The 12,142-nt window shown below is 34.9% G+C and overlaps 3 protein-coding genes across 34 annotated transcripts in view; 1 reads left to right on the top strand and 2 right to left on the bottom strand.

The window, feature by feature from the left end:
- Positions 1 to 113: 113 nt before the first annotated feature.
- On the bottom strand, positions 114 to 1,402 carry LOC138130361 (gustatory receptor for sugar taste 64e-like; the record flags this gene model as incomplete). Its single annotated transcript, XM_069046806.1, has 6 exons — positions 114 to 471; positions 525 to 614; positions 667 to 829; positions 888 to 1,048; positions 1,101 to 1,226; positions 1,283 to 1,402. Coding segments are annotated over 6 exons (741 nt in total), but the record flags the coding sequence as incomplete, so codon positions are not given.
- Positions 1,403 to 2,051: 649 nt separating this feature from the next.
- Positions 2,052 to 12,142, bottom strand: part of LOC138132282 (uncharacterized) — an 89,866-nt gene continuing 79,775 nt past the window's right edge. For 22 of the 32 annotated variants that reach the window (XM_069049716.1, XM_069049721.1, XM_069049713.1 and 19 more), the window contains 6 exons: positions 12,003 to 12,120; positions 3,020 to 9,242; positions 2,788 to 2,967; positions 2,543 to 2,740; positions 2,284 to 2,490; positions 2,052 to 2,235 (listed from right to left, as the gene is read on the bottom strand). In XM_069049716.1, coding sequence (XP_068905817.1) covers positions 8,097 to 9,242; positions 12,003 to 12,120 — 1,264 coding nt within the window. In that variant the 3' untranslated portion in view covers positions 2,052 to 2,235; positions 2,284 to 2,490; positions 2,543 to 2,740; positions 2,788 to 2,967; positions 3,020 to 8,096. Of the gene's footprint in view, positions 2,236 to 2,283; positions 2,497 to 2,542; positions 2,741 to 2,787; positions 2,968 to 3,019; positions 9,243 to 10,051; positions 10,131 to 10,156; positions 11,290 to 12,002; positions 12,121 to 12,142 lie in introns of those variants that run through there. The other 10 variants (XM_069049723.1, XM_069049725.1, XM_069049745.1 and 7 more) reach the window with 8 other exon arrangements.
- Positions 5,771 to 6,874, top strand: LOC138132298 (pyridoxal phosphate phosphatase PHOSPHO2-like). The gene is made up of 2 exons (XM_069049770.1): positions 5,771 to 5,913; positions 5,969 to 6,874. The coding sequence occupies exon 2, from the start codon at positions 5,969 to 5,971 to the stop codon at positions 6,704 to 6,706; it is 738 nt and encodes a 245-aa protein (XP_068905871.1). The 5' UTR covers positions 5,771 to 5,913; the 3' UTR covers positions 6,707 to 6,874.

Raw genomic sequence — 12,142 nt, 5'->3', positions numbered from 1 at the left:
TTCGACAGGTAGAAGTGCGGTAAATTTGAAATCTGACTGGTAACGATCTCTACCAAATGAAAAATTGAGAGAATTTTGCGGAATTATTCTCATTTCGAAAAAAACTACGTAAGGTATTTCTATTAAAACTGACGTTAAGGGAACATTTCCTTCAAACGAAAACACCACCTTCAAGCATATAACATGAATATTAATTACCTAAAATTTCTTTAAGTTCACAAAAATTCTTCATCAAATAATTATGTGTAAACGTTTATTCATTTATCATTCTACGACATAAACTAGCATAAAAAAAAGAAACGTGGTACACTATAAATTTATGTCTAACTTATTTTAGATAAGGGTGTTTATAACTGTTATCAAATCATTGAACAAAAAAATATTGCACCGTCAACGACCGCTTTCAGTTTTAGTAGAGAATCCATGAAACTGCATAACAACTAGCTCGTATGTGACCACGATACTTACTACCTGCAAGTGTATACTGTGATTTTTATTGCAACTACAACTACCATCAGTTTTACACTTAAAAAAATACTTCTCGTAATTTTGAAAATCTTCCCTCCCGTTAAAGCAACATCATCGAAACTCATCTGAACCAACCATCGCCCTATCTATAAAATACTATTTATATTAAAAGAACGCATCTAATTTTATTTATTTCACCTCTGAGTTGTAATCTCGCGACACGACAGAATTTAAAACAGTAAGTGGAGTTAGACTTTCGTCATTTAGCCACGAAGTATACAAGCATACAGCAAACACTCTCAAAACCAAACACGGAAAAAACCAGTAAAACATAATAATTTGACTTTCATCGTTTTCCACCCTAAAAATAAATTTTAAAACGTTAACTAAAAGCAATGCATATTCCAAATGATCTCAACATTAAGTGGTGAAAAAGGTAAATTATGACGAAGAACATATTGTAGGCAAATGACACAAGAATCAGACCGCTGATGCCATCGTCCAAATCTTTACATAAATGCGACAAGCGGTCGTAATCCTGCCGCATTTCCAACCAAAAGTCGACCATGCCAGCATGAGACTAAAATAACTGTTTAATGTTGTGTCAAGATGTTACTAAGCATTTAACTCACTTGACTTTTTTCGGTCATTTCCAGACGGTTTCCGATTTGTTGAAATCTCAATGCAATAGCCATACTCGTCAAAATAATGAATATATCGTTGAAATTAATTACGAAAAAATGAATGGAATAAACAAACTGAAAACATTAATATTCAGTTATAAATTGTAGCCTCTCTACGAACGTCTTGTAACCAGATAAATAACTGCAAGAATGTAGTTAGGTGCGATATAGTTAAAAATAAATGAATAAAAGTTGAACTGTAAAATGTCCGTGGTTCCAGTGATTACGAATGAGTCTACATATCCAGCTGAAACCGTTTTGTTCAATTTGGTTTAAACGTAGCGAGGTACTGGTTGGCTTACCCAAAGTGCTTACAAAATAGAGGGCCAACAACACTTTTATCCTTAAATTCAAATTTTTTAGACGACCGTAACGTCTGTCCATTACAAGATCAATCTGATTCCAAGTTTTGACAATGTTTGGCCAAAGAGACGCCAATCTTATATTTAATATTAACACAAGAATACTGTAAACTTTCATCACTAGCGAACCTAAAACGATTTTACATGTTACCGCCTGGGTTCCTGTCTGAACAGCTTTTAAAAAATGTTCTTACTGAATGGCACTTCAGCAAAGCCTCGATTGGCTAAGTGAATCAATTCAAATACAAGTAATGCAGACAAGAGAAAAGTTAATGAACAACTATAAAATATCCTAAACGATTTCCATTTAAATTGACACGACTTTTTTTCCATTATAACAGGCAAAAGTGCGAAACAATGTGCCACTCTTGCCACATACTTAAATATATTATAAGTGCATTTTTGAGATTTATCCATTTTAATGATGAAATACTTAGATACAAAACAACACTAACAACAAAAGCACTGCATCAAAACATGTTTGTTTCAGGAATTATTTATGAAACCATTTTATGTGGTTATTTACATTCACTCAAACTCTCATTAATAATTTATTTTAAAGAATTTTTTTATTACACTGGACATTTTATGTCAATTAATGTTTCTCAAAAATAATAATTTCCTCAACATACAAATAAGGACTTGTGGGTTATTCACTTTTTTAAATAGTTTCTTCAGGTCACCAGAATCACTTTGAGGAAGCATGGAACTCGCATCAAAGTCTAAAAATATTAAGTTACAATGAATAAACAACATTATCTTTTGGTTACCTATTATTTTGTTTTCTGATCGACTAATTGTAAATTTTATTGGAAAATTCTCATTTTCCTTATCCAGAAAAACAGTGGAAGTAAACACATCATCACTTACAGAAGGTTCCACTACTATGTTCATTCTAAAACTGTTGTCATACATTTTCTTAGCAGCATTTAAAGATGATTTTTGTAAATGATATGCATTCTTGGCAGTTTCTTCTTCTGAAACTAATTTGTAACTACAAAATACTTTTATCAACATTTTATCTGTTACTTTCTTCCGATTGTTTCAATTTTGCAGCAACCTTTTGAAAATTTTTCTCAATTTCCTGAATCTCCTGCTGAAGTTGAACTTCCTGTTCTAATAACAAATTATATTCTGAATTGTACTGTTCAAGAATTTCTGAAAACTTATTTTCCTTTTCTAGATATTGTACTTTGGTATTCTCACATTGACCTCGCTTCACCGGATCTAAAAACAGTTTATACATATATTTTCACAAATTACAACATACACACATTGAGTATCAAAAGTAGGTAAGACTTTAAGTGAACTTGATAAATCGCATAATTCTCGCATATTCTTTTTGTGGATTGTTATCACTGATTTGAGCTCCATTTGTCTGTCACTGATATTTCCATTCCATGGAACATACAATGAAATATCCTGATCTACGGCTACGCCGTTGCTATTTAACCCTGAAAAATAGAAATGCTTCAAAACGTAACATGGACGTAGCAAACAACTTACCATTCATTTTTATATTTTTCTTTGATCGTCGATTTAAAAATAGTTTATTGTTTTGACGTTAATTCAAACCAATTCAAACGACGAAACGACTTAAACTTAGGGAAATTTAGCTACAAAAATATTACCAAAAACGGTTGAAACTTGAAACCAATAAGCCATAGATCACCATAGAATAGATCATTGATCGGTATTGTCCAAGGAACTTAAAATTTTAACGTTCCTTGGTCCTTGGTATTCTCATAGCACAGATTGTGCCTCGAGATCATTTCAGTTTATAATTAAAATAGGCTTGGGCCAGTTTATGTTTATACCGAGTGACTACTCTCGTGTCAAAAATAAATTACTCCCTAGAATTCGAATTTTTAGGGAAATAACGTTTTTCATGTTGTGTGTAATTAGAATTTTCAAAAGTTATTTTGAATGCCTAAGGTTGGTTACTTTGAATTGAGAGATTAAATCCAAATAAATATGCCGCCAGTAACCAAAATTGATTGTGAAACGAAAAATCATCTATCACTTAAGCTTGTTTGACACGATGCTAAATTTCGTAGTAAATTTGTTAGAAAATGAGAGAGACCCTCGACAGGACCAATGAACGAGCAGGATCATAGTCTGTCTTTGTCAGATCCTGATCGTTCATTGGTCCTCTCTCATTTATTAGTAAATTTTCTCAAAAATTTAGTATCGTGTCAAACAAGCTTTAGAGAGAAATTAGTCATTTGCAACTGTTACAATTAACTTGCTGCCTTACATTTTTGGGATATCTTTTGTTTGTCACCAGAAACCACATAGCCTCCAACCTGACCAAATTTATGGCAACCTAGTAACGAATATCCCTAAATCCTAGGGAGTAATTTATTTTTGACACGAGAGTATAAATGATTGAAGCAAAATAGTGGATTGGTAACACTAATGCAGTTGGTAGTGCAAATCTTCTCGTGGATGATCTGTCAATCATTTCTATTTAGGTTAGGTTAAGTCACGAAGTACAGTGGCCGGCAAAAAAAATTGGCCATCATTTAAATGTCATTGTCATTAAAGCATTAATTACACATTTGGATTTTGACGTAACAGAAAAGTGATGGCTAGTTATTATTGCCGGCCATTGTACATACAATTAATTTCAAAATTATCGAGTACACCTTAAAAATCAAGAAGTCGATTTATTACAGTTTTTTCCACATGTAAAGATGCTTTTTTGAAATTTGAGTGTCATATTTTTTATATAGGTTAGGTAAGTTTGACAACATAAAATGTCGTTGATTTAAGAACACCATAATAGTGTCTGTTTTATCCTCTGCACGGTGCTCTTGGCGATGTTATAATAGTGGGCTACCCTTCGGATCGACCACCTTTCTTCTAATTTGGTTTTCGGTTAGATTAGATAAAGTTGACTCAAGTTGTAAAAAACCACTTGTCATTTGCAACAGCGTTTTTTCAATATTTTTAAACCAAATAAAGACACAAAGGTACCAGAAACTCATAGTTTGGATTGAATATTTTCCATATAAGTACAGTTTTAAAGGAATTTCAAATGACTGATGCCATAAAAGTGCTGTTGCAATGGCAAAGTGGTTTTTTGCAACTTGAGTCAATATTATTTTGTTTGTCACAACTGACATGTAAGTGCTTTTTACACTGTAGAAAATTAGGTGTACTCTATAATTTTGAAATTAACTGTACATTGGCGTTGAAAAAAAAATATTTTTTTGACGTTTGTTTCAATTTTGAAAATTGCGTGTGTCATGCCAACGTCAACTAAAGATTTCAAATGTGTTACCAACATAACAAAATAATTTTCAATCATTGATAGTCACTCGGTAGATAGAGAATATTTAATTCGAATCAAATTTTAATGCGCGATTAACCCATGAATCCGATATTTCGATTGATTCAATCTGATCACGTGTTCAGTTAATCTTGCATTTGATTACCATTAGGATTAACTTCATTTGAGTTCTGTAACTGGCTCTATTTACGAGTTTTAAATTACATTGGCAAAACTGTTACTGTTAACAACTTAATTTGAATTATTGTCAAACTCAAATGTCAAAGTGATGCTTCAAACACAGAATAGAAACAATTGATTCTATTCTGTGCTTCAAATTCAATACAAAATATGAAAACATGAAACGGCGAGGTAACAGTTGTATCCAAGTCGGGGGAAAACTGCTTATTGCTTAATTTCTTTAAATAAAAACGATTGAACATGAAAACCATAAACATCAAAATGTTTACATAATCTCTAATTAAAGGCAACAATTGGGAACATTTTTTATTAATGTTGCCGGCCTAGTTATATGGTTGCCGGTCATTACTAAAAAATGTGGCAGTTGCAGGCAACATGTTGCCAATTGTTGCCTTGGTGTGTAAGGCCGCCTTTACACGGCGACACATTTGGCAGGATTCACAATCGTAGAAAAATAAAACGGCTACTTTAATTATGATAATGATCTTACGGCAAGAAAAACGTGCATTTTAAAAATACATTTTACATGAGTAAATATTTTGAACCTAATATGAAACTTACAACTCATGCGTTTAACTGCTCACTTTTCATTTTGATTTTACTCCTTGGTGGCGGCTTGTTCAGATTTGTAAAAAACGTCCAGCTGATTAAGCGCTGAACGAGTTTGATCGGGCCATTTAACGATAAAGTCATAATTCCGTAACAATTATTAATTAACATGTGTATGTTGTAAAGTGCTTGTTTTTGATATTAAAATGCAACATCTCTGGATGCAACGATATGGAAAAAGTCACGAAACTGACAAATCAGGTTGACAAGTTAAACAAACAAAACATAGATTCTGGCACTTTTCCTGCAAACTGTTTATCGCCGTCGCAAATTTCCATTATTTTTATTTCAAGTGAACTATTTCTTTAAAAAAAATGTAAGTACAACATTGCTTCGACATTTAATTCTAAATCTACACTCGTCCCTTCTAGATGCAGAAGAATTTAGCTGTGTTTGATTTTGACCACACATTGCTCGATGATAATTCTGACACGGCTGTTATTGCGTTGGCCGACAAGGATAATATTCCGAAAGAAATCAAAGCCATTCAGCACACAGAAGGATGGACAGCTTTCATGCAAGCAGTTTTTATTCATCTTCGTGAAAGAGGAGTGACATCCAGTGAAATAAAAGAGCTCATTAAAAGCTTACCCCCAGTAAATGGTGTACTGGAATTAATTAAGGAATTAAAGAAAACGGATACTTATGATATTATCATAATCAGCGACTGTAACAGTATTTTTATTAAAATATGGTTGGAAAGCCATGGTATCGATAAATTTATTACGAAAACATTTACGAATCCCTCAGAAGTAGTCAACGACACGTTCAAGATTTTCCCGTATCATCACCAAGAAACTTGTAAATTGAGCACCAAGAATTTGTGCAAAGGACAAGTATTGGAAGAGTTTGTTGCAGAACAAAATGAAAAGGGCATTAATTATGACCGCATCGTGTATACAGGAGATGGAGTGAACGATTTTTGTCCCGTGTTGCGTTTGCACAAGAACGATCTGGCTTGCGTTAGAAATAACTTTAAATTGTTGGAGCTCGTTACTCAAGCGAAAACGGGAAAGTCTTTCGACAATTCAGGAAAACCGCACGTTGTCAAAGCGGAAGTCTTCGTTTGGGACAGTGGTATTGACATTTTGCAACATATCAAACATTAACATATTATTAATTATTTTATTCAGTTACAACTTTAATTACATTGGCACCTAATACTTAGCAGCCACCACGTTTCAATCAACAAACAAAATTATTTACATTGATTTAAAATAGAAATTGTTGCTTAATTCTATTGTGACTATGTTGCGAATAAATTATAAAAAATGACATTCAGTTGATTTCCATTTATATATCAAATAAAACATGTTCACTCTGTATATAATACTGTTTTGTAATTGAAAGGTTTACATAATTATCGGGTATTATTAGTCTAAATTTTTGGCATGTCGTTTATCAATTATATCATCTGGAATATGAGTACACAAGCATCTGTTGGACCTGTCAACTCCAGTGAAGTCTCAATATGTTGAGTGCAATGCCATTCCTGTCCGTTGTTTGTGAATAGGGTACAAAAATCAATTCAAAAAACCCTAAGTGTATAACAGTAAACATCAGCTATTGGGACTTGATATCTTTTCTACAGTACATATAAAAATGCAAAACTGATTAATCACAATATTGGTGAGGGATTGTGGATGTTTTATAGTATTTTTTTAAACATTATAAGTGTTTACATATTTTATTCATTTTATTTGGAATTTGTATTCAAGTGCAACTGTAATAATCATACGACTAAAATAACACGTAAAATTGAAAATACGAGTTAAAAAATAATCAGCAATGTATGATAGGTACGCAGAAATGTGTTGAACATCTGAAACACCACAGTTACGTAGATGTGCAACATCTTTGATTAAATAGTAAAATTTATATCTTTGAGCAATACATTTCTTACCATCAAAAAAATAAATAAAACTCGGTACTGATTAACAAAAATAAAAAAATAAAAACGATTCATATCAAACAACATCTTATATACAACGTTTATAGTAATCAGATTGGTGGTGTTTTAATTTTTCAATGAAGTGCATCATTACACTTTGCATTCTTAGTTGTTATGTACACTTTTAAGTAAATCATAAGGTACTGTAATCAGATTCAAACAAAAAATGTTTCATGTATCGCTTTTTACGTCATTTTACCCACACACCCAGATTATAATTACAAAATGTTTTATACGCACGTGTTCCTCACGTGAAAAAAAAATTGATATTAAGTTTAACAAATACGGTGTGGGCTTGGAACGTTTGAATTTTTCAAATTTTCACAGGAGTAAAATAAGTACAGGAATTAAAAATCGAGTGTGAAGATAAAATTCCGCAAATTCCTTGTTAACACTAAGATCAAAAAGGATAAAATTTCCTAACCGTTATTAAACATTGACTACATCCAATCGGAGTAAACAGGAAGAAAAGTAACAATCCAGTCGTGATATGAGTATCGAGTGCAACAAATTCAACATACAGATTGCAATCGTCTTTCAGTGTTTGGTCACAGTATGTCAGTTTCGTAAACTTTGTTAGTTGTGGTGGGCTGTTCTTCCGCGTTGTTACTAGTTTGCGTATTCGTATTGGTCAACGTGTTTTTATTAACAGAATTAGCTGTGGTATTTGGAAGATTCGTCAGAGATCCGGTGATCTGTGAGGTAGTCATTTGAAGACCCATCTTCTGCAAGAGATTCGATTCGCTCCCGGTTTTTTTGAGTAGCTGATCGGGTGTAGGCGGAATTACTGTTAGAGTGTTGTTTCCTCTTTGAAGCTGCTGCAACCTAGCGTACTGCTCCTGTAAGGCTTTTTGTTTCTTCAACAGTTCCTGATGACGCTGCTCCAATTCTTCTTTGCGCGTTTTCTTGGAGCCGTCCTGCGAGTTGACGCTTTCACAGCTGCTGCTGTTGCTGGCTGAGATCGCCTCGTTCTCGGCCGGTATCTGTAGATTCGAGCCGATGTTTCTCGGCAACGTTTGAGCTTTGTCTTTGATGCTAGATCTACTAGGAACATTTCTTCGCAACGTGCCTAAACCTAGGTTCTGCGTGGCGACTTCGAACTGCGACTGCGGTTTGTTCTCGACCATGTTTTGAACGTTTTGGATATGTTGCAAGCCTGCGGCGGGTGATCTCGGTGGTAAACTGGGCGACGTGGGCGACGCCAGGGGCGATTTCGAACTGGTCCTCGGAGGTGGAGGCGGCGGAACGCGTCTTCCGGTGATGTGCTGGAGGAGTTCTACGTTGCGTTCAGGTATCGGGGGTTTGTTAGCCGTCTTCTGGGGCTGGATCGGGGGACTGTTGTCCGTGTCGGAACCACTGGGATACGAGTGCAGCCGCCTCAGACTCCCGGTGGCGGTGCTCACGGTCAGGTTCTGCGTTGGGAGGAAGGTTGCCGAGTCCATGCTACCTTTCCTTCCGATTTCCGACATGTGAGGGGGGTGGCTGGGTGCTATGCCTTTCGCCGGAATTGCGGGTGGCTCCTCTTGGGTGTTTGTTGTGGCGGAGTGGGGTTTTGAGAAGGTCTGCAACTCGTCTAACAGAGCGTCGAGTGCGTTCTCCGGACGTTGGTTACTGTCTGGGGTGTTGACGGAGTCTCCCCCGATGACGAGCGACCCCACACGTGTGCCGGAAGAGGGCTGTCCAACAAAACACACCTTTAAACACCGAAAATTCACCTCAACCAACGATCATTTCGTTCCATTAAATTTTTGGTCAAAAAAACCGACAAATTTCTAAAACACCAATATAGAGTAAACATCACGAAACCTTTAATTCCGTGTTCTGAAGACAAACTGGCAAGCACATTTACTAACATATATTTGTGTTTTTAACGAAAATTCATTTTCTAAAATAGGTGTCTCTCCACAATCTTCAACCAATAAAAAAAATGCACATGGAGAAAACTAAAAGTGTGGAATAAAATGATTTACATCTAGTTACCTTTGGAATTTTTGCACATGTAAATTTTCCTGTACCGCTCTACTTTTTTTTTTGAAGTGCCGAACTATTAGTTCTGTCAATAAATGTTATCAATCGAATTGACAATTGTTACAATTTACTAAATTGAATTAACAAACGTTGGTGGCCACTTTCAACACTAGCTGTTTTGTTAGCTCTTTTTTAATTTCAATCTCTACTTTGCATTCATATCATCCCTTCGCAATAAATCACATTTGGAATTTTGGAATATTTTGAGGTTAGGCTTTCTTTTTTTTTTTAGAGCGGCATTTCGTATTTTTACAAGGGTAATGCAAAGGTAACTAGATGTAAATCATTTTATTCCACACGTACTTTTTACTCGACAAAAGGTGTTATTATAAAACTGCATTTTTCTCGTTCTGCACTTTTTTAAGTCATTCAAATTAATGCTGCTAGAGCTAAGAGCTGTGACATGTTAGCAATAGCACAGACAGACACATGAAGGTTGTGGATGTACAGCTGACAAACAATAAAAAAAGGTTACCTTAAAAAAACAAAACGCATTGTGCAAAAATAAATCAGGTCAACTACAGTTTATGGGGTGAGTCCAACTGAAACAATTACTAAATCATTAAATAATAATAATAAAAAAACGACACAATATGTAGATTACAAAAATATATAGACATACTTAAAAAGAAGGAAAAAACTAAGCTTCCAAGAGATAATGGCAAGCATGCAGGAAGTATTTCTTAAATCTTACCAATAATAAGGTTGCCACGTAGGCCAAAATTCACACATTCTATTAAAAATAAAGGTGAAAAGATAGCGATCGTGCAACCAGGCAAAAAGCATGCAAATATAAGTTCTTTCCCTTATAGTAAGGTTAGAGTTTGCCAACCGAAAATTTATCGTAACTACTTGAAAAATTTGTTTACAAAATAAGCAAAAAAAAAGCTACGACCAACTAAGCTACAAAAACTTTACAAGTACATTCAAAAAATAAATCTACTCGATCTACAGAATGCCATAATGTACTAGTAAAGTATCGTATAGGTTTTAATAACTAAGTCAAGCGGAATAGTAAAACTACAAAAATAAATCAGATAAAAAAAACTCAGTCAGATCAATCGTAAAATAAGCACGATGACTGTGTAATCGGGGCAAGGCAGAAACGCACTTTTTAATAATTGCTCTACATTTGAAAAAATGTTTTGGGATTGCACAATATGGTTTCTGGCTTGGATACTGCTAATTGAAAGATGGTGGTGCAAATTGGGGCCTGTTCGGCCGGTTTATGACATTTCCAATGACACCTTACTATAAGGAAAAGGTAAAATTAGTCGTTTTTAAGCATCATTCATTTTCATAATTTATTGGTCCTGCTGCAGCACTAACAGTATTTGCACCATTACGTGAAAACGTCGTGATGGCGTTTTCACGCATTCGAAACGTTATAAAAGCAAAGAGTGAACTGATGGTGTGCAATACAGAGAAAAGAGTGTGGTCAATCGAATCGAATCGGGTGCATTATAATATAAAACAGAAGAAGGAATGTTGATAACTTTTGTGACATGACCGTGCTCAGTGCAATGTATAGACCAATAAATTATAAGAGTAAAACCGAGTCAAGCCAAATATAATCAATGAACAGTTCATTATCAAGAACATATCACGTACGAGTCAAGAAATAAATATGCAAGCATTATTGATAAACGGAGAATTATTTTACTCGTGAGTGGTTATAGCTTCCTTGAAGTTAGAACTCCACTTCCAGTCGTACTAGACAAAGACAACAAAAAATATGGTTTCAATGCTCTGTGGTTCGCTATCTCGCTTGTGTCTAGTGTGAGGGATAGGTGTAACGTGTGGGTTGTTTTTTTGTGATCATCGTGAAGCCACGCGATTTCTCAGTTTCGAATTGATGAAGTTTAAGAGAAGTTGCACAGAATGATATCAAAAATGAGGAATCGCGCCTCGAAAATGTTTTCGAGAGATAATTGATACCTGACCAACACATTAAAGATATGTACATGTTTACATGATTTTTTAAGCTTCTTATATACATATTAACATTTTCAGGTTTAAGGCGATTTGAGAAACATTGTGCATGGTTTGTAAAATTGTGAAACGAAGGGGGGGGTCATAAAACAAGATGCTCTCTACAGCAAGAAAAGACCTAGACTAAGTCAATATCGACCGCGATATTCGTGAAAGGTCACCAGTTCAGCAACTTATACAATAAACTTTCACGAACATGGTCGAATTTCAGAAAAGGGTAAGGGGTTGTCATAGCTAAGGTAACATTGGAAATGCTTATTGCATCATTTTGAAAATATCACCTTATTAGTCCATTAATGTAAGGCATTCTTCTGCAGAAAAATGCCGACAGTTGAATCAATTTACATCTGTAACTAGCTCCGACATAAATTGATTCGCCACAACAATCACACATGCAGGTCAGACATTGATAATTCCGTTAAACGTCGATTTACCTTGCTATGTTGCGACGATGTGGGTGTTATCGGTGGCGTTTCTGTTACCGTAGGCGATAAGCGACCGTCAGTCGATGAGTTCGAGCAGGGAAGCCGTTGTTCTTGAACACTTGCGAGTCTGCAACAAACAATTAGAGAAA

This window comes from Tenebrio molitor, chromosome 5 (genome assembly GCF_963966145.1).
Source record: "Tenebrio molitor chromosome 5, icTenMoli1.1, whole genome shotgun sequence".
NCBI lineage: Eukaryota > Metazoa > Arthropoda > Insecta > Coleoptera > Tenebrionidae > Tenebrio > Tenebrio molitor.
The sequence above is the reverse complement of the archived record's forward strand: the minus strand, read 5'-3'. Positions and strand labels throughout refer to the sequence as shown.